The sequence below is a fragment of the Lonchura striata genome, chromosome 15 (assembly GCF_050655825.1).
Source record: "Lonchura striata isolate lonStrDom1 chromosome 15, ASM5065582v1, whole genome shotgun sequence".
NCBI classification, from domain to species: Eukaryota; Metazoa; Chordata; class Aves; order Passeriformes; family Estrildidae; genus Lonchura; species Lonchura striata.
Window position 1 is genome coordinate 9,475,923 of NC_140717.1, and position 22,978 is coordinate 9,498,900.

Here is a 22,978-nt window from a genome sequence, read left to right on the forward strand (position 1 = left end):
GGTAAACTGGATATTAAAATGATTCCACAGGACAGATGGAAGAGAATTCTATAGGCTGTTTTCCCATCTCCAATTGTACTAATCCTTTTGTATCAAAAATGTAAATGTGATTTTAATGCTATGTCTGAAATTAGAATTCAAATTCTCTGAGATACCTTTCAGGAGTTATAACAATAAAAGCAACTCTACTTTCAAGCACATCTATTAATGTGGAACACTACTTGTTAAGCTTCAGGCTGACAGAAACGCACTATAAATGGTCTTATCTGGAGCTGTGTATCACATTTTTTATTCCCTCATTAAGTCTCAGGGTGTTAGAATTCACAAGCAACACTTGCAGACTGAAGGCAGAACAGTTCAACCTTCTCACCTTCCTTGCCCTATGGCCCATTCAGAGGAAATTTTTTTCTGGTTCATTTGTGCTTATCACGCTTGTACCACATGTTTTACAGTTCGGTTACAAACAGCATCACAGTATTGTATATCCTGCTTTCTTAGTTCTTGACCTGTACTGGGGCTAATATCAAGGTAGACATTGATAAGGTTATAATTGAAAAAAAAAAAAATTGTATCAGTAAGAGAGTGGCCTGCTGATACCACTGCCTCTTCAACTACAATAAAATTTACTGGAAATTAATGCCTCGAGAAAAAAATTCCCACATATATCACACATAAATAAGCATGAAAACTCTAAAGGATCAAGTTAATAGCTAATTAATGCTATGACTAAGTTATCCAGACATCAAACTTTGCAGCTTTAATGTTTTAACTAGCACATCACAAAATGTATCCTTATGAGCATCTCATGCAGAAACATCTGCTCTATAAATACACAACTCCCGGGATTTTGTTAGTCCTCCCTCCTTGGGTAATGAGCTTCCTGCAGCCCTTGGGATTTATCTACCATGGAAGAACAAACCCCATTTCCTTGTCTGTAACTGTACCCCAGACCTACAGGAGAGCTCAGCTCCCACTCTTGTCCCAGCAGTCTCAAACAGACAAAGCCCAGGGAGATCAGCATCTGCATCATGAGACTGCTCCTCCTGCTGCTCCAACACTGCAAAAGGCAATGAAGATCTCCCAAACCCCATGGAATTATTTGCATTTCAGATCCATGCCAGACTTCTCTAAGCTCTCAACTAAGGTTATGAAATCGATGACAGTATGCTCTGACTAAGTTCTTATCTGACCATCCCATGAGAAGTGCTGCCAGGTTTGGTTTCCATGATCCAAAGACACCTTCACAATTCCATGCAACCCAGGAAAATGCCAGGCTGCATTTCTGCCGTGGCCTTAAGACTCTACCATCCACCTCCTTGAAAAGCATCACCTTGTTGTCATTGCTCAAATTCATCTTGGGTCTTCAGGAGGGGTTGGAGCATGAAAACAAAAGGGATGACACGAACAGAAGAGGTACTGCTGGAACTGATCATGGAAAAGGACAGAATCTGCCATGGAATAATCAACCTGATAACTGACAGAAGCCTGGAAAAATCTCTTCCCATTTCACATCTGCACTGGGATTGCTCTGCATCTTGTATCTGTTAAATGTGATGGAATGAAAGATGTAACCAAACCATTGTCCAAAGGAAGCTTTCAAAGCAAGGATTCTGAACACCCTTCTTCCAAGAGTGATGGAAATCAATAAACATGAGTGATTCCAGCGTTTAACAGAGGATTTGCAGTCCCTTTACACAGGGCAACACTCCACAGAAGGAATGCAGAGCCTCACCCAGGCCAGAAACTCGGGGAGAGGTAACATATGGCATCCAGACTAGGAGAAAGTAGAGAGAGCTTTGCTTTTCATTTAACTTTCCTACACATTAGACAAGTACTGCTATACACCAGAAGTAATTATTCAGGGGATGGAGGGCTTCACACAAGACACCAAGGAGAAAGGCAGCTGAGACCCCAGCTGAGGTGCTGCAAAGTCTGTTACTTAGGAGACAGAATCTGCCATGCAGGACCTGGAATGGCCAGAAGATCTTGCAGTTAAACAAATGACCTCACTGACTTGCTTCCTGGGGCAAATTAATATCAAGAACCTCTGTGGAAATAAGTTGAAGCTACTTATTGAAGTTTGAACAACTCCACAGGGCTTTTGAAGCACTGATGACGGGCAAATATTCTGTTATAAATGAAAATAAAGTTGATTGCCCACTGAGAAGGGTGGGAATGGTGAGGGGGAACTACTCAAACTATTTTTACACAAACCAGTGAAAAATGAGACCTGCCATTCATCCCCAGTGCTCTGCTCACTTGCCCTGTCTCTTCACCCCCAGGAAAGTCTCTGCTGCTTTCCCTGACTTTCTTGCTTTTCAATACTTTTCCAAGAGGCCATTAAATGACAAATGTATTTTAAAAACAGAAGTGTCTTTCTTATGCCACAATGCAAAGGGTAATAGGAACCCTCAGTGCGCTTCCTGTAAGAGTCTGAAGAACAATTCTAGAAACAAAACACAGAATTATTGCCCATGTGACTTCAGGTACATAGGAAAGAAACCAATTGGATGACTGATTTTACATAAAGCAGTAAAGTACAAATCTCATTTCAGAGATTTTGAATCTCCAGCCTTTAGCTAGAAAAAGCAACCTGGATTCTTCCTTAAATTCTTAGGGGAGTACAGACTGTGGTCAGAACTAGTGAAAGAGAGTTCGTAAGGATGTTGCAATATATGCTTTCCCTGGGGAAAAAAAACCAAAACAACAAAACAAAGAAGCACTAAGTAAATGTCAAATAAAAGTAAATACCTACCAGCATAGAAACTCATCAGGCTAGGAATGCAGTCTGTTGCTATTAAAGACTTCAGAGAATGGGGGCGAGTGTGCTGAGAGATCTGTTCACGCCTTAGATAAAGTTATCATTATCACCAAAGAGTTGCCTTAATAATATGCAATTCTGAATCCTACATTTACATCTGCAGAACAGAGCTGGCATTCATCACCCCTAGGAGAGGTGAGCTGCTACTACTCTGTGCCACACACCAGAATTATCTTCAAGAAAAAAGACTTAAAAGTAATTAAATACAGGGTATTTAACTTGCACTCTTTCAATGCAATCATGTGGCAGTGCCCCTCTGTGCTATCCCTAATAATCCAACAGACAATGGAGATGTGGAGAGCTTTTGGATTGTTTTCTTTTTAATGGTGACGAGAAACTTGAAAAAAAGGCAGACACCTTCAAGCTCTGAAAATTAAAACTAGTATTTCCAGGACTGTTGTGTCTGTCACTTGGCTGGAGAGCACCATCAGATGCTATCCCACAGTGCTGCAGATGAAGCCAAGGCTGGAGTGTTACTGAACACTTACCCTCCTGCTTTAGTTCAGCAGGTGTCAAAAGCACTTTGTTTAGAGATCTAGCTGGGAACAAAGGCAACAGCTTGGAGACTTTGCTTTTTCTATAAATAGGAAGTTGAACTGGAAATATTTAAGACATCCTCTTAGTAACACTTCCACCTTTCCCTGGAAAATTCACAGCTGAGAGTTGAAGCCAAGACAGCAATGAGCTCTTTCCAGCCCCTTGCTAGACTCTGACCAGCACCACCACTGATGCTTTGCTGTCCAGACACTTGAGTTTTGCATACTGATAAAAGACTGCTTCTCACAAGTCTAGCTTAAAATATATTTGTTGTTCTGTTCACCTATTCTGGCACACAGAACCCTTGCTATACAAGCACCCTTCCACACCCACACACTGCTTCACAATAAAGAAATTTTTATTTGGATGCCAGCCAAAGGAGATAGATCAATAATAGCTGTAGCAAATGAACTCTATTTCCGAGTGTATATCTAGGCCCACTATGTCTCAAAGGAGGAATATACAATATTTAAAAATCATTCCATCATTTCATGCAGAAATTGAATGGATTCCATACTTCAGTTCACATCAAGTACCAGAAAGTTTAATTGGTATTAAAGTTCATTGTTCTGAAAACAAGAGAGAAAAAGAAAGAAGCTGCCTGTGACATGAAGATAGCGTGATCCAGGCAGCCCTAGTCAGAGGACTCTGTACAGCACAATGCAGTTTGGCAGCAGAGAGCTCAATCAGAAACCCAGCAGAGAATATGGTAAAGAAAGCAGAAATAAGCCAAAGTCCAAAGGAAATGCACAGAAAGCCAGAGGAGCTCTACAGATGTTGATTTAGGCAGGGAGCAGCTGGGTAGTAGTTGTTCAGACCTGGGATCCCACTGGACACTGCTGCTCCACTCCAACATTCACTGACCAGTTACACCCAAGAGAGAAGCAGCAGAGCAGCCCCAGTTTCTTTGCATGCAAATCCTTCCACCTATTTAAATGAAGTGGCTGGTTTTGTTTAGTTGATCAAATGCTTGAGAGGACATAGCAAAAGCCACCCCTGAAAAAGGGTTTCACAAGCTTAGTCTGTGCTCCAGCAACAGTGGCACAGAGGAAGAGATCTACAGGGCACCCTGTCACACCTCATATCCATGTCTGCACTGCCTGCAGGAGCTCTCTGAAACAGGCTAGAGTTCAAGGGTATGGTTTAACAAAGGATGGACTCTACAGCTGTACCTCGCTATTGGTGGCATTTTATATCCAGAACACCTTGTAATGCCTTTTCAGTAAAATGCTGACTGGTTACCTCCTGCATGACCTACTTGGAGAGCCTTAGCTTGCTCTCCTGTATGCAAAAGGATGCAGAAACACACTGCATGAGAATTCCACCATGCCCAGCAGCTATTTAGTTTCCAAATTATTCCAGTCTCTTCCTGGAGGAAAGGCCAAGGGACTCTGCTTGCTTTATCACACATGCTTGCTGCCATGACAAAGAATCTCAAAAATACAGAAAGGAGGTGGTACTAATCTAACAAAGGATCAGGGCTTACAAGCCTTCCAAAGCAGACTACATCCATCAGAATGACTGCAGGGAGCTTTGCTGCAGTCCTGCTCTTCACCCCACCACAGCAAGAAACATTTTTGTAGATTCCCTCTCCTGCCAGCCAAGGGAAGAGGGACCTAGGTTCATTCCTAAGTAATGACAAAAGGCAGTAAGCAAGTGCACAACTTTAAATTTATACCTCAAGATATGATTGTAAAGCATTAAGATTGCATGTAACTAGGTTATGTCTCCACTGCTAAAATCTATGCATAATTTATTTATATTACAAGCTAAACATCAGGAACTGTCAGGAGGAACCCTAACAGCTCCTTACTAGCACGAATTAAACGCTCTGCTCATCATATAAGCCCCAGGACAGCCATATGCTGTGATCCTGCACAGTATCAGTAAGCTAATTAAGAAACTGCCTTTGCTCACTCCTCTCTTTTGTGTGGGTTTTTAATTTGAGTTGATTTTTTCCAGTCTGGGTTGGGCAGATAAGCGTCTCCCTTTTTGTGCTACTTGCTGCCTCTAAAGTGAGGATGCACAGGCAAATTTTTGTTCCATTTTTATCTCTTTCTGTAACTCTTCCTCCTCCCAAAGTTCACTTCAAAAGCACCTGCTGCATACCAAAAGACTGACAGTACCTTAGCTCCAGTACCTGGAGCATCAATCTTCCACAGCACCCACTGTGAACACAACACGAGCAGAGGACAGAGATGGCAGCATCTGCCCTCAGCTCCCCTGGGTGGTACAGTGAGGCATTAACCTTTGGGAGGAGTCCTCTGCAGGTGATCCTGCTTAAATAACTGCCCTGCACAGCATAGGAAAGCACTACTTGAACTAGGATACAAGAATACACTAAGAGTGAATGCCAAACAAATGACTTTGTTGAAGACCCTTTTTTGGATTTTGGAGAAGTGTAGCTGCCGAGGAGGGCTCTGTACTAATGCAAAATTGCTGGTGATAAAAAAGACGGAAATGTGAGTTTTCAGGTGCCAGCCTTTAGTTTCTACCTTCCCTGTTGTGCCATTCTTCAGTGAGCAAAGCTCCCTTGACACCGAGGGCAGCTCATGTGGCAGCACCACAGCAGCATCACCTGAGCCTCACCTCCTGCACCCTGCTCTGCAGCAGCTGCACTCCCAGGTCACAGACTGGCACTCCAGTGCCTTCTCACCTCAGCCAGCTGGAGATGAAGGCTGCCTCCAGTGTATGAGTGCACACAGGACAAATATTAGGTGACTGCCACCACATACTATTATCATGCCTGCAGAATCTAAAGATGAATAGAGCTTGAAAGTAATGCATTTTGAAAGCTCTAATTCCCAGGCACTCTTCTTCAGAGAAAAGCCACACATTAATCATTTATAAGAAAGGAGGGTGTAAGAACCTGGTTTTGATGACCTTACTTCTTTTTGTTCCTCAAATTCAGCACATAGAGATGGGAAGATAAAGCATCACTGATACACTTAATAAGTGTTTTTGGGGGCAAAGAGAGAGACCTTTTCTGCCCAAACAAGACCACACGTTGCTTGACAAACCTTTACCTCACGTGCCTCACAGACACACCCACACTCCAGCTACAAACCATGCGTGCAGGACATGTCTGGGTACACACACATGTTGCTAATATATAAACATATGAGGCAGTGTTACCTATGAAACACTGCAAGTGACACCTGCAGGACAAGATGCACGGGCATGTACCATAATGCTCTGTCCTCCTCAGAAAAAGGCTCAAAACATTTGCATACAAAAATAATTTGACACATCCCAAGTATTACCGATTTACCATCAAGCTCTTGCAGTCACCTTTTCTCTGAAGTACCTAAGAGGGGCCTGAAGATACTTTTACATCATTTCTCAACCTGGTGGAGTGTGTTTCTGGCTCTGAATTCCCTGAGTCCTTATACCATGTCTTTGAACATCGTATCTCACATTCACCAAACCTCTCAGGTGTTGATTCCATGGGACCAAACCCTTAATTTACACCTATAGGAGTTGTTTATTCCCAGCTGATGTATGTAGGATGAACCATTTCAAAATCCTTGAACCGCTGGTATTTACAGCAACTTCAGAGGAAGGTACATACTGAGGTGCCAGTCCCACATTAAAGATGGAAGAGTGAAGATCAGTGAAATCTAGATCCCCTAAGGCACTTAGCAGCCTGAACCTCATCAAAGCCAGAAGGAGACAGGGCTATTAAAAATTAGACCACAAAAAGGTTTATACCATTAATCTTGCCTGTAATTATGTCAGTGCACCAGCACACCAGCAAATAAATCCACACTTCTCAAGTCTCCTGGTACAGCTCCAGCCACCAGGCTGTCCCTTCCCTTCTCAGGGGCTGATGTTGGACAAGCTGTTATGTGCAATCTCCAGCTGAAGAATGTGTGTTTTTAGGGGAAGTCAGGTGGGTGCAGTTTGTTTGTGTTCATACACCTCGGCCAGGGCTCTGAACCCTGAGGATATTTGTGAACGCGAATTTCTGTGTACTTGGAGAACTGACAAGAAACGCTGCAACTACAGATGGTACCCCTGGAAAAAGGAGCACTTTGCATCTGTTTGCTATGCAAATGAATTCATTTAACATTTGTTGACAGCAGGTCAGTTTAGCACAGAAATCAGGCTAGAAAGTTGGCAATTTAGGAACTAAGTTCTACTCTGTCCTCTTGTAAGTGAAAAAATCCAGGAGAGAATTAAAAGTAATTAGGCAGAAACCAGCAATTAAGACCAGAATGAATTTAATTTTTAAATGATTAAAATCCTTTCTGCTTCCAGAGAACTAGGAATCATGGTGGTTATCTCCACAGACAACTAACAAGATGATATGACTGCAACACTGCTCTGACCCACAGATGCAGCAATTTCCATGTAAAACAGGGAAGCACCTTAGGAGAAGCCAGGGGACCCAGGAAGGTCTCTGGTACTGCCTGGGTGTTCATGAACCACAGATCCATCTTTTCTACAAGAGCTCAATTCATGCTCTTCTCTTGAAGCACCTCAGTGTCTGGGTTAAAGTTGTAGGAAGGATCATGAAATGGCCCCATGAAGATGCACCAAATAATTCCATTATTTCACCAGGAGAGCAATTTGAAGACAAATGCTTCTGGATTGCAAATCCCAGTATGGATTTAAGTGTTTAAAGGGAAAAAAAAAAAAAAAAGGCAGTAAGTAGAAGAAACATTCTCCACATACCTAAAAGAATAAAATACAATGTGAAGACATAAAACTTGCATTGTAAATGAAATGAAGGAACATCTGTGCATACTTAATGAGTCTCCTATGGTAAGCAAATGTCTTCCTTACTTCTTCCCCAGTCTTACTGCTTCATAACCAAAAATCCACTTTGCTTTGTCTTCTACTGTTCCTTTACAGATTTCTACCATACATGTTTCTTTTATCAGCTTCAGCAAGAATAGCTCTGTTTTATAAAATGACACCCAGGGCAGCATCCCTCATAAGGCTAGTGACCATTTGCAGCAGTAAAGTGATTATGGATATTGCAGATCTATTCATCACATTGTGTGTACCCTTAGAAACGCAGCAATGTAAGGGGAAGCATCTTTTTCCTGATCTCAGGATAAGAATGAAGACAAAATTATCATCACCTGCACTAGTTTGTGGAAACTTCAGTGGTCAAGATTATAAAAGAACATCCAATAAATTTCATTATCAGATCATACTTTGCAAATTGGATGTACTGCCAATTTCCAAAGGATTTCCCCAAACATTTCTTTGAACCATTTCTGGCAAGTCAAGTGCAGAGTGAGATGGCACACAGAACCCATCAGCTGTGTTCCAGATGATACCAGGATTCAAAATATCCCTACAGTGGGCACTATCACAGGAGAGGGCCTGACCTTTAAATAAACAACACTCAACACAGACCTTCGCCAGTGGCCTTTTCCTCCTTGGATTCCCACTGGCTCTCTGTGTGTGCAGTCAGCTACAGTAGCCTGGAGTGGGCACCTCTGAGTGTCCCAGGTAATCCCAGAAAGAAATAACATGGCAAAGCAGCTTTCTTGAATTGCTTTTCTGATGACAAACTGTGAGCAGCTTCTCTGATTTCCAGCTCGTAAATGACCAGGTCCAATGTTTTTCAGTATCAGACACAGATAAAGAGCAGGTCCACTGCTGGGTGCAAGTTCTGTGGCCACACAAACCAAAACCAGAACCCAGCATCACAGTGGGAATTTTGTTACTTCAGCAAGTGGGTAAATCAGGGCTACAGAAAGCCAGAAAGCCACCTCAGCTCCAGCCAGGGGCAGAGTGCAGGGATCATGGCTCTTATCTTATCAGCCCTGGTGCGGGTACAGATCTTTGCTCAGGTATTGGCCCCAGTTACTGACCCTGCAGCTGAAGCATCCCTCCATCCCACACATGCCTGCCACACCACACTACCCCTGCTGTTGATGCAGCTCTTAATCCACCCTGAGGCACTGGGCCAAGGTGACTGCACAGATCACCCTGACCTACTCAGACCTGCACACACAGCAGCACCTGAACCCCCAAAGTGAGGAGGGAGAGACACAGGTTACACAGGAGAAAATGGGTAAGACTGGGAAGGAAAGTGGGATGGACCAGGAATTGAAGAAGAGGTAAAGCTAAATAATTGTAGTGTGGGTTTTTATAATTACTTGTTTTTAATTATTTTGAAATGAGTGTTTCCATGGCTCCACATTATCAAAGGAGAAACCTAGATTAAGAACAAAGTAAAAATGAATAAGCAGTGTTAAAAAAAAAAAGGCAAGTAATAATTAACCGGCAGTTCATGCTGTGAATCACTGAGTTTGGAACAAACTCGCCCACATCTGTTGATAAACTTCATTAACCGAAAAACGATACTGAAACGAATGCCATGCTGATGCACAATGCCTCTCTTCTGCTTAGATACCCAAACTGCAAGGACACCTGAAACCTCAGAAGCTCGGAGATTGTTCCAGTTATTTTGGGAGACAATGCAGCTCACACCTGAGGCTCACTTCCAAAGGGGACAAAGGGAGGCTGGCACATAATCAAGAGGCCTAATCTCCCAATTAAATATCAAACTGGTGAACAGTTTGCAGTCTGCAATAAGCTCATTCGTGGAAAATTGAATTTTTAGGACCAGCTACTGTGTCAATGAGAGAAGTGTAGGCAAAGGGTTTCTTAAACACTGATGTCTGTCAGACAGATGGCTGCAACAATTTATTCCCTGTTGGTGTTAACTATCACATCTTGCTGTTGCTTTTAAAGATGAGCTGCACAGGATTTCAGCACACAACACAAAAAAATTGCCAACAGTTTTAATGTTAATTACTTTTGATATGTCCATTTAGACACCTAATCTGGAAGTGCTCCACAAACAATGTGTGTAATATCCCTGACATGGGAACGGGAAGCACCATCGGCTGAAAGGCAGCTCACACCCACCTGCTCCTGCACTCACCTCACTGCATGAAGTGAGAAGACAGCAGGGCAGTTCTCAGTATCTGTGCAAGAGGAACTGTCTCCATGGCTCAGCACAGACAGGGACAGATTACCCTTTCCAGATTACCTTTCCCTGCTCTCACATCCCCATCTACCTTAGGCAGCCCCAGTCAACCATGAGATCGCCTCACCTCACATCTGATGGAAGCTTCAAGTTTTCCACAAGGAAGCACTAAGTCCCTCCTGACTGTGACAGCAGAAACCAGAGATGAGAGGACTGAAAGCCATTTCCCCCTCCAATAGCAGAAACAGCCACCATTCACTGGGTGTCACCTCATGCATTTCAGGTTGCATCAGGACCACTTTGAAATACCAGAAGTTTAAATTCTCTAACATCTCAGTACTATGTTTCACATCCTTCTCCATAGGCTTTAAGAATACAATGGCCAAAAGGGTACAAGTTTTCGAGTTTCCTGTAAAACCAGTGCATTACTTTAAAAATAAAATACAATTAAAAAAAAAAAAAAAACAAAAAAAAAAAAAAAAAAAACAAAAACAAAACAAAAACCCAAACGCAATCGATCAACAAACCAAGAGATACCCTGGAGTACAGAAGTTCAAGTGGATCCACATACTAATAAAATTTTATGATGTGGGTTAGGCTAGTCTACTAATGACTAATTTATTGTCTATACTTACTGGAAAATCTCATATTCATTGAGATAATCCTTTTATTCCCTCACCATGACTAATTTCCTCTTGCAGAACACCCTTAGAAATGAGACACTAGTAAGTAAAAACTTATGATGTCTGGAGTCTGCTTAAAGGACCTCAGCTTCCAGTGGGACTGCAAATAATTTCAGTAATGGGCTTTTCCAGAACACTTTTCATTACTTTCTTCATTTTTGAAGTTACTTGAGGGAATAGTTATTCCAATTTAGAGACCACAAGCCCAGAAACAGAAATGAATCAACTTCTGAAGATGCATTAATCAGTAGAAATCTGACAGGAGTACATTTAAGAACAAGAGGAGGAATAGTGACAAATCTTTTTTAGTTCTATTCAAACTGACTTCTTCACAAAGTTGAAGAATCTAAACTGAGAGAAAGTATTTTTTCTCAAAAGAAAAGCAAAATGAGGCCCACTGAGTTTAGAGAACATTGGTTCTTCAGAGTGCATTAGGACTCCTCCTGATTCCAGCTTTTAGCATGAACTGTCCCGCTCTCAAGGTACTTTCAGAATCGCAAACACAGTATGAAACCAGAAAAGGCTCCTTTGCAAGGAATTTCAGAAGGAACATTTAGAATCTTCTATAGTCAGTAGCTCAAATTCTTCACTAAAAACCCCAAGAAACGATGGGGGAAAAACCCACAGCCGAGCCTTACCGCAAGCAGCCGGAGGTGTTCTTGAAGACCGTGGTCCACTCGGCGTCGCGCGGCTTCGAGTCCTCGTTGGGCTCGCTCTCCCAGCCCGAGTGCGGGATGATCACCTCGTTGGTCAGCGTCTGCAGACCATGGTTGATGATGACCATCTTCAGGGGCTCGTAGGAGGATAAATTCCACAGGGTGCCTGCAGGGGATTATTAAATAACCAGCGTATAACAACTATATTAAATCTGAAGGGTAAATAGAATCACAGGATTCACAGGGAAGCGCCTGAATGTTAAATCATAAAACTAAACAAGAAGGCAAAGCAATGTGATGAGATGCCAGACCAGAACCAGCTTAGGGAAAATCCCACAGCTTCTTCAACAAAGCACGGAAGCACTTTTATCAAGACATGGATATTGTTGAACTCATCAAGCCCTACACAGAGTACATAAAAGTGACGTACTACTGGAAATTAATAGGATTTTTCTGCTGTATGCAAACTGTGTTACACTTTCAAGTCTAACTATGCCTCAAAAAGTAAAAATTCATCCAGTGAAGCAAAGTATATCGAGCAAGTCCTAGGAGAGATGAATTTCTGGAGGATCACTGATCTTATGCTTATCTTCGGCACAAGATAATATTTCATTCAAGTCTCCTTTCTATTATTTATTTTCTCATTTTCCTGTCACAAGCAATATCTGTGTTCAAATCTCCTGGTGCCACAAAAACATATGATTTCTTGAAGAAGCTGGAAACCAGAACTCCACTGTCTTTTCATTTTTAACTCAATTATGAGCCAAAGTAGACAGAAGTCAAACATCAAAACCGAGTAACAGAACAACAGCGTTATAGCTGCAAAATATCCAGTGTTAGATAAGTGATACAGCCTCCCAGCAGACCTGTAACAGTGTCCTGATAGTTATTACTCATAAGAGCAGGACTGAAACAGAATGCTCACTTCAGAGAGAGTTTCTGCATAGACCCAGCCTGGTACATCTGAGAGTTGTCAGTAACAACACTTGGAGGGAGCCAGACACACGCTTTTGGTCTCCAAGGAAAAGTGCGAGTTCCAGCAAAATTTTCAGACAGCCCAAACAGAAAACCCAGATCCTCCAAAACACACAAGGAATCTTTCCTAAACTGATGGAATATCAACCTGAGGCTCCCTGTGTTACAACCACTATGGACTTGTGCAGATTACAGTGCAAACTGTAAATCTCTACCTCATTTTATATACATCTAAAAAACACAACAGAACAACAGAAGTGCAACCTTTTGTTTCAGCCCCTTTCAATCTTTCCTGGAACACTGATGTAACCTGTTACCTCTAGAGTGGAACTACAAAGGCAAATTTCACTGCTTAAGAAGAACAAGGCAGACATAGAAGTAAAAAGTCAAGAATGCCTTCAAAATTTCCAAGAGCTCTAGTATTACAGGATTGAATTAAAAGTTTTCCAGTGCTAAAACCTTTTGCTTGTTTCAAGACTTAGAGATTTGTGTCTAGACTTCAATAACTTCAACCACAGCTTGTAAAATAAAATCACCACCTCCAAACTCTTCCCATATACTCATTCACCAGAGGTTATTTCAAGAGACTAAATGCATCTGTGGATTCAATAGAATTCCAACTGGATTGCAGCAGCAACCTGCCCATCCATCACCAGCTTTAATGCTGTAACCCCACCCTGACCAAGAGAACCACCTGCCCCTATGGAAGCAGCTCCTCTACATACACAGAACTTTTATTAAGGGGCTGGCTGTATCTTATGCAATGAACTCTTTAGGGCAAACACAATTTGACTGTAAATCTCTGTGACTGACTACCAGACAAAGGGAACTGGAATTACACAGAACCTTTCCCCCACCTTCTTTGATAAAAGCCCCCCCAGCATTTTACAAGCTTTCAATTTCTCACCTGCCTCCCATCTCTACAATCTTTCATACAAAACAATAAACAGAAGAAGAATAAAAGACAGCCTTACTATTAAAAAAAATTAATGCAAACTCTTCAAATTATTCAAAAGGTCAAAGCACTTATATCTATAATATTCTCCTTGATAGTTGCATAAGGAAATCCAAAAGAACCCCTCTTCTGAACAGCAGTTAGTGAGGGAAAATGCACAGCACTTAAAATAAATGTAGCACAAAATAAATAGATGTGAGGGAGTCCTGTGGTTCCAAAGACAGAGAAACGATTTCAGGTTGAACACTGACTTCATATTTTCATGGGGAAAATATTTCACAAGAAAGGATATAGAAAATAAACACACAGACAGTACATTTTTCTTATTCAAAATTATGAAACAAAGACCTCTAAATCCAAGCATCCTTTTTGCTCTAGAGCAAATAAAGTCTATGGAAAGGTCACCGATAGTGACAGACTTTAGGTTAAGGGGACAAATTCAGATCCAACTGTAGCATTTAGCAGTACAGAAAAAAATAAGAGGGAAAAACTGCTGTAAATTTGACATCCATCTTAAATATCACTCCCTGTTACTATTGGCCTAACACACTAATGTTTCAACAAGCTGGAAACACTGTTTTTAAAACTCTAATCAGTTGAAATGAACAGCATTCAGGAGAAATCATGTCACTAGCCCAGCAGTGCAAGGTGAATGAAGTTACCTAAATTTTCCATGCACTTTCACTACAAGTCTTGTCCTTGACCATAGACTGCATGAGTTTTAGGACTACCGAAAGATGAAATATTGCTCTTCAGAAGATGAACATGATGACTAGCAATTTTTTATTCATAAATATTGTGAGTAATGTACTTATGTACTTGTAGCTTCAACCATCAGCCCTGATTTTTCAACATACTAAGCAGGGGAAATAACTACAAGCTTTTATTTCAAAAAAATCCAACATCACCAAGAAACTAGAAGCTGTTTAATTCCTTTTCTGTGGTCCATACCAGATAGTTTGTCACTTGGAAATATAAGCACACTGCAATATATTCCCTGAGGAATTCTTGTGGCATGTTGGTCTGGGGGGCATTTGTTTGATAGGCTTGTTTGTATCAAAGTCCTGAAGACTGGAGCTGTGCTCCTTTCAGCAGTGGTCAAGTTGAGAACCAGCTGAGCTGGTGTGTGACAGAACAAACCATGGACAAGGACCTTCTTCTGAGAACCCTGGAATAGCAAATGGAAGGAGAAAGCTCATCTGAGATCAGCAAGCTGAAGAGAACAGGGCACTTCTCCAAAGAGGACTCCAGGTCTGAGCAGCTGACAGGACCTCAGCACACATCAGTGCCCAGAGCTGGGAGTTCTGAGCCAGCTGATTTATCTGCAAGTTCCTATTTGAGCATTAGATCAAAATATTTCATCTGCAGAGAATTTTGAAGGTCAATCATTTTTCAATTATAACCAATTTGAAGAATCACGTCCTGCACTACTTAAAATCAGTGCAATGTCATTAAACAACAAAATTACTCCAACGTTCTCACAAAGAACAAAATTATTCATTAAAGCTACCAATTTCTGATTGCTTTTCAAAGAATGTAATAGAATTTTGGTCTTGCATATCTGATGGGAACATTTCCTCCACAAAAACCTTATCACTCAAGATAAAACTTTTGTAGCTTTCCCAATCAGAACAGATTTAATTCCTTATCAGCTTAATCCTCATTTCTCTCTTTTTCTCAAGAAAATGATCCACTGAGAGTACAGCAGCACAGCTACAAGCCTAGCAAGAAATGAAGGAAGAATTTTATGGAGTATTTCTCAACACAACTCTACTCCTGATTTACTTATGGTCACTCTAACACTTAACTCAAGCTTTTCCCAGTGCAGTACCTAGGAAACATTTTGTAACTCCACATTCCAGAAAGATAGAGAAGTGAGATCTGTGGTATTTTATGAACGTATCTTTGAGTTTAGAAGGCAGTTTTTGCACACTTCACAGATGCCTGACCTTGAGGGATCATAATGTTTAGTGCTGTTTGTCAAGTGCAGCTATGTCAAGAACACCTGGTAAAACAGCAATGGTACTAAGTCAAAGAAGTTTTCCAAATTCTGCTAAAACCAGTGCTATCTGTAAGAAAAAAATCTACAGACTGGCTTAATCTGGCAGCAGTGGTGTATCAGTACACTCTGCCTGCTTCCAAAATTTCATGTCAAAACAGTTGTCTGATTTCTCCAAGTGTGTATCCTGGGAAGTGCTCAAGGGAACACACTCCCAGCACAGCCAGACTCACTCGCTCAGCACTGATGCCACACATCTGATTTCTCCCTCGATGCTGCATCCCCCTCTTGGGTGTTTGTAACTCACTGGCGTGGCTTCTTCCCCACTCCAGTATCACACTGACCAGACCCAGCTGTGGCTGCTGCATCAGATCAAGCAAAGGAGAAGGCATGGAGCTGTCAAGGACTGACTCTCCCATTAGATGGGAACCACGGTCTCTTTTGCCTGAAAGCCCTGATTCAAACAGGGTGTCCTACTGTGTGACCCAGGTACCTCCTGTCCTGCAGGCAGGCAGGCAGTATTCCACAGCCAGAGAAACAAAACTTCAAGCCTAGAACTGCTCTTGGATTCAGACAACTGAATTATTTGAAGTTCTTTAAATTACTTGAATCTCTTTGGAAAGTAGGATTATTTTATCATTTGTCCTTAGCTGAGATGACCAGCTGGTGATTACTACAGAGCTATTGTAAAGTAGCCAGTATTGAGTTAAAGAAAGATTAAACTGTAGAAAAAAAAAAATCAATGTGTCATACCAAACTTGAATTTGGAGCCTGTTAAAAGAAATAAACACAAATGCTGTACGCTGTTGTCTTTTTTTTTTTTTCCCTTTTTCCTAATGCATTGCTGATGAAGTCCCCAGACATTTCATTCCAGACACATTGAAAAATTTTCATGGCAAAGGTAGGCCTTGGTTTATCACTAGGGCAAAGCATCCAGGTAGAAAGTTGTGATCGCTACCAGGAGAACACTGGAACTGTGATCTGGATTTCTGAGGCTGCAGAATAGTCCTGTCGTAGCAGCTCTGCCTGAATGCTCCTTTTGCACTTCAAGCTGGCTCTTGTTTCTCTCTGCTGACTTTTGCAGCTCATTTTACAAATGGACAATTCCACATTATCAGCCAGAGCTTTGAACACAGACTGCAAATACAGCAGCAGCAGTCACAGAGGCATTGCTGGAATATTCTTCTTTTCTGTACTGATGCTTGAATGTCTCACACCGGATCTGGTGATATCATTTTAGAAGGGGAATGAAAGTATTCCTGGTTAGGTGGAGATTAAATACACATCATCTGTTACTGGACATCTGTTCAGGTTAATGCCCTTCGTATTCTTGGTGTTTCTGAGCAACAGGAAATAAAGAGCTCTAAGTAACAAAAGCCAAGGTGGAATAAAAACACTACATTTAATTGGAAAAAACTACTGCCAAATAAAGTGCATTTGAACTCTAAAGCTAATTAAGCAATGGGAAATCAAAACAATTGCTATTTACAGTGAAAAGGAAAAACACCCAGTTTGCTTTTGCCATCTCAGAAATGACTGATTACCACCTAGCACTATAATGATATTCCTTCAGAGTAAATTATAGACTGGCTTCTACTTTCTTGAATCTAAGGAAATAAATTTATTGCTTCTCAGCACTCCAAAATAAGTGTTGATTAAACCAGAACAGTATATAAACAGATACTCTTTATTAAAAAAAAAAATAAAGTCTGCCATCACATTAAATGAGCGCAACAAATGGAATAAAAATACCACCTACAGAGTTTCCATGTTGAGGCAGAGCACAGACAGCTCTCCAAGCACAACCAGCACGTGCTACTCAGAGGTTCTCTGACAAAACAGACAGCTCTCCTTTGCCAGCTCACTGGAAAAAGGCTGGAAAAACATCCCTGCTGGTTTCAACACTGTACATTTAGAACTAGTTTGCTAAATAGCCTGTAATGGCCATGGAAGAACAGATGGAACACCCAAGGCCACTGCTCATCTCAGAGAATTATGATTACCAGTAAAAACCTAAAGAGAGCTACTATAATTTTTGAGGAAATTACAGAATTATGATGTTTACCCCTAATGGCTTAATCAATGTTTGCAATAGGGTCTACCTGCACAAGCCAACCTTGATAAGGCAGCTAAACACTTTCAGCCCTGGACCCATTTCCATCCTCACAGGAAAAATTCTGTTCTGGCACAGAAATTCATTGGAAATGCTCTGGTCTCCATCCAAACATCCTCTGCAGCTTCTGAGAAGAGAAAGGGAAATCCATTTCACTCCTCATGATTTATGGGAGACTGAATAACAGTATCTTTGTCCTTACTTTAAGAGCTGACATACTTTTCTACCCTTTCCCACTTAATGCCTGAACTTTGAAACTTGGCACATAATTTATTGCTCTTTTTGGATGATGCCCAAAACTAAGTTCAAATAAAAGCAGGTTAAATAATGGAGCTGTATTTGAAAACTCCATGCAAAATGTGCATGAACTCAGTAACTCGAAATGTAATTCTCCCTTTTCCAACCTTTGCAACAAACAAATCCAGGTCCAAAGCAACAAATGCAGACCCTATGCTCCCTAAAATCTGATTCTTCCAGCCCAGAAGTGCTGCAACTTTATATACAGCCTCAGCACCAGGTCCTGAGCACCAGGCTGGAACTGTTCCTGATGAGACTGACTTTTCTCTAAATATGAGGGAGTGGGGACATGGCAGCAGGGTTGTTTTATAAGGGATTAACAAGGAAAGATTTTGCTCAGCATATCTTACCTCAAGACTGCAACATGCTGAGGGCACGTGCACTACAAATGACCTGTCAATGGAGCTGCTGTAACTCATTTCAGCTTCAGTCCCCCATGCACATGCCACTGCACGGTACCCAAGGAGCAGCATCCAGGGAATCCCAAGTGCACCACACACAGCCACAGAGAGGATCTCGATCCCCTCCTGACGGGCACGTGTCAGGCTCTCACCCCACAAACTACAGAACAGCTGCAGCCAGTGATCTGAATTCTCCTTCAGTGCTGTAATCTCCAGAAATTCTTGTTCCTGAAGCTGAAAGAACTGTTCTAAAGACTAATCCAGTAACAAAATCACAGACACTGACCTGTAATTAGCTCTCTGACTTCCATGTCGTTTGTTTTTCGCAACAGCCTGATCAATGCAGGGATCCCATCGCAGTTCTTTATCGCCACTTTGTTTTCATTATCCTTCCCGTAGGAGATGTTTCTGAGAGCCCCGCAGGCCTTACGGTGCACCTCGGGCTTTGGGTGATCCAGCAGGCCCACCAGGATGGGGATGCCCTTGAGGTGCCGGACGTCCTTTTTGATCTTGTCGTTCTCGTAGCACAGGTGCTGCAGGTAGGCCGCGGCGTTGGACTTGACGGGGTCGATGGGGTGGCTGAGCATGGCGATGACCTCGGGCAGGTCGGGGTCCCTCCAGCGCGGGTCCTTGCGGATGCTGTCGATGGAGGGCGAGCGCTTGCCCAGCCGCTCGATGCTGGCCATGCTGCCCCGCTCCGGCTGCGCCAGCGGCGCCGCGTAGCCGCCGTGCAGGTACGGGATCCTCTCCTCGACCATCTCCGTCTCGATGGGGTCATCGTAGCCCCTGTGAGAACCAATGGTCCCAAGGCAAAGGGAAAAAAAGAAAAAAGCACGTTTAAGGACTAGTAACTCTGAGTCCATATGGAGATTTCAGCCACAAGCATGCATTTTAATATCACAAACATCACTGGGGCAGCATATTTACAGTTTCTAATTGTTCATTTGGAGTAACTTGAAAATTAACCATAGTTGAGTTCCCAGCAGTGATGGGACTCCAGCACAGTGTTTGTTTGGCTAGCAATGAAATGATGACAGGAACTTCAAGCCATCAAACAGATTGCTTTGATTTTGGTCACTTAGCAAAGCAATTACAACAGAGCTGGATTACATTTAGTAGGAAACACCGATCTTCATTAATGCTGCTACTTCTGCAACAAACCAAAACTCTAATTAAAGGCATTCAAGGCCTGGGCAGGGACCACAGATGTATTTCAGCAAGCCTGACAAGTTCCACTACATTTCCATGTTGATGCTCACACAAGCACACTGTAAACAATCCTCTTAATCGATATTGCCATAAACCACCCTCTTATATATTTTTCTTTTCAAACCAGCAGCAGCCTTTTGCTTTACAGCTTTTTCCTGGACAGGTTTGCTACTGTCTCAGTATTGCAGTTAGCTCAAGTCAAGCGAGTGGTTCTAATTGCTACAAAATGTTTCTTAAAATCTTTCATCTAAAGCACTGAGTGATGTTATTGAACCATTTCTGCTGTCATGCTGAAGTATAGGCTATTAGGAAGAAAACGGAACTTGCTGTCATCCCAAAGGGACTGAAAATTAAACTGGGCTCTGAGGAGAAGAGCAACCGGAGGTGGAGACTGAACTTAGTCTCATACAATTAACGTTTTTAATGTTAAAAGTGCCTCTCCTGACTTTATGTTGCTTTAATTGCTGTTCAAACCATAAACTGAATGAAAGGATAAAAATGGGCAAGTATCCAAAACTCAGAATGAATCTGAAGAAATCCTTTTATGGATGCAGTTACTTGTATATGTATAATTCAGCAGTTGCTCTACACAGTAATTTACGCTCTCTGGACAGTCATGTTTTCTGTTACAGAACAAAGCTGCTTCCATCACTCCAAGCAGAAAGCAACAACACTGAAACAATTTACTTCTGTGAATGCACACAGGGCAGAAGGATTAACAAAACCCCTTAGCTACTCCTCAAAATCTGGTTTTTACAAATGCAAATTTGTGATAACCAGCATTAAAACTACAACAAATTCTCATTTCTCAAACTCATCCTCAAGCTAAATTCTTTTTCACTTCATAAAAGCAGCAGAAGATTAATTTTAATAATTGCACAGCTGGTCCTTGCTTGACTTGGTAACTCACAATTCAGAACATCTCAGTTGTGTGAGCTGCCCACAAGATAACTGTGCACCACCTCAATTACACCTGCACAATTAAGTTTCTCTCTCCACCTCAACCGTGCAAGTACACAAAGATAATTACTGTCTTGAGATGCAGTTTGTTTGCTTTATTTCCACAAAGCCTTCCAAACAGAACCACGTAGATGGGACTATTTTCCTCACATTGTATCCTCTTTCCTTTGCCACACAAAGCTCCTTGGCCTCATTACATTTTTCAAAAGAAAACTTTAGAGTTAGGACTACAAATTGCAACAGTGTCACGACAAGAGAGTACCACATAAGTCTAGTACCAACAGTACTAATTTTAATTGTCAATCACTACTTATTAAATATGAGTGAAAATACCTGAAGTCCATAATTAATCATTAAAAAAGAAAAAACAAGTAAGATCACAACCCTGGCTTAAAACAAGACAGCATCTCTCAACAATCGGTAGAGAAGAGGATAAAAACAAAACCCCACAATTGCTGGAACAAGGCCACACAGGCCAGATCCAACATTCCTCTGAGGATGAAACAGGGTCGAGAGCCACTGCTAAAGCACCAATGACATAACTCAATGACTGTATCTGGCAGCAAAGAAAACACCTGCACACTTGACCCCTGAAGACCCTAATCATTATGTAGAAACTCTGAGATCCTGTATGAAACTAAGACTATACAAGAAAGCTCAGCCAAGACAAGTATCACACTACTTCAGACTCACATGACTAAATACAGTGATCAAGGCTAGGAAAGGTTAAAAAAAAACAACAGGGAAAGTAATTTACCAAAACAGATCCTCTGCAGAGGATCAGTAACAACTGCATCAGAACAACTGCTTAGGCAGAGACAGACAGAAGTGCCGTAAGCCCCAGCACCTCTCCTTTAACAGAGGGCTGGAAGACCAGACTGGCAGAGAAAGTCAAAAGCAACAATCTATCAGGGCATTAAACACACCCTGATCACCAACGTATTTACACACTGGGTGAGTAAAGAAATCCTCTGAGTCGAACCGGTGCAGGTCAAATGTGATTTTTCACATCCACATCACTGGAACAACTAGGCTGGGAAGCAAAGCCAGTTGATACAGAACAGGACTCACAAGAGCTCCGCACTGCTCTCAGGAGACCAAGAGCTCTTTACTCTCAGGACTGAAGAGCTCTGGTGCTATGCCAGAGTTGCTGACTGCAAGCATCTTGCCTTCTGTCTGTTTGTAGCAAGGCAGCTGAGTTTTTAGGATGCCATGGGTCTCACTAATCACCTGTCTCAGGGAATTGATCAAAACACATACTAGCATAGTTAAAAACTGGGAGAGCTTGTGGATTTATCATCTTCCTTATGGCTTCAACACAGGCATATTTGAATAAACAGGTGAAGGATTTAAACATTTAATCCTCAACAACTTCTACAAGTGTTACATTCATTACAGTTTGCAGCTGGTGTCTGCTTTGGATAAAAGACCAGAAAGGCTTGGGATTTCAGCAGGAAACTTTGTGCCAAACATTGTAGAGGAGAGGTAAAGACTTTGCAGAATGAGATTCTACTTCTGCCAGGCTCTCGTCCCTGATAGGATACACAAGGGGATTCAAAACTGGAGTGAATCCTCTGCTGAGACAAGCCTGAGTTATGGCTATATGGTTTAAACACCAAAATCTCCTTAACTGGAAACACCTAAGAACTGCCAATGGATGAGCTGACTTGGGTTGCCTCCTGCCACGTCAAACTCTGCCATTCATCACCTTCTGCTACCAGAATATTATCAAACTGAATTCACACTAAGGAAGACACTCAGAAAAAACCCAAATATTAGTCAAACTGACCACGTGGCTTGCCTCACCCTGTTCTGCCCAGGCATGTCCATAAACTCCAGGCCTGAACTAGACAACATCTTAATGCTGCCCATATACACTTAGAATGAGTGAATATAGACCAAAAGTACTGACTGGAAGTTGTATCTACAATTACAAGCCTTTATATTCTGTACTGAAAAGAACACCAGAAGAATGAGACTGACATGTATCGTGTTACCAGTTCTCTCACTGTCTATACACAACAGCAAGACAGACGCACTGGTAAAGGTATTTAATCTGAAATCTGGCTCATTTCCTGATAGTGATAATTTGGATCGTGAAGTGACCACCAAATACAGTCTCAGTGTTTTAAATCAGGCTTCTGGCATAGATAATTTAACAATAAAAAACTGTTTTGTTGTTGATTTAGTCAACATTAAAAATGTATATCCCTTACAGTCTGGAATAGTAACCCTGGCAATAGCTGCTCCAGAGCTCTTAGGGAAAAAAGAGGTCCCATTTATGCTCATGCAAGTACAGGCTGCAGTGGTCCACTCTGGAAACAAATCACCACTGACACAAGAAAAAGCTGAACAGAAGTTATTTAAATCAGTAAGGCTTGTCATTTCTTTCCATCCTGTGTTAATTTCAATTTAAT

At 41.8% G+C, this 22,978-nt stretch overlaps 1 protein-coding gene across 36 annotated transcripts in view; it reads right to left on the minus strand.

Annotated features, from left to right (window-relative positions):
* Window positions 1-22,978, minus strand: part of ARVCF (ARVCF delta catenin family member) — a 249,299-nt gene that overhangs the window by 52,175 nt on the left and 174,146 nt on the right. For all 36 annotated transcript variants that reach the window (XM_085592675.1, XM_085592682.1, XM_085592674.1 and 33 more), the window contains 2 exons: window positions 18,679-19,178; window positions 11,635-11,818 (listed from right to left, as the gene is read on the minus strand). In XM_085592675.1, coding sequence (XP_085448801.1) covers window positions 11,635-11,818; window positions 18,679-19,178 — 684 coding nt within the window. The remainder of the gene's footprint in view (window positions 1-11,634; window positions 11,819-18,678; window positions 19,179-22,978) is intronic.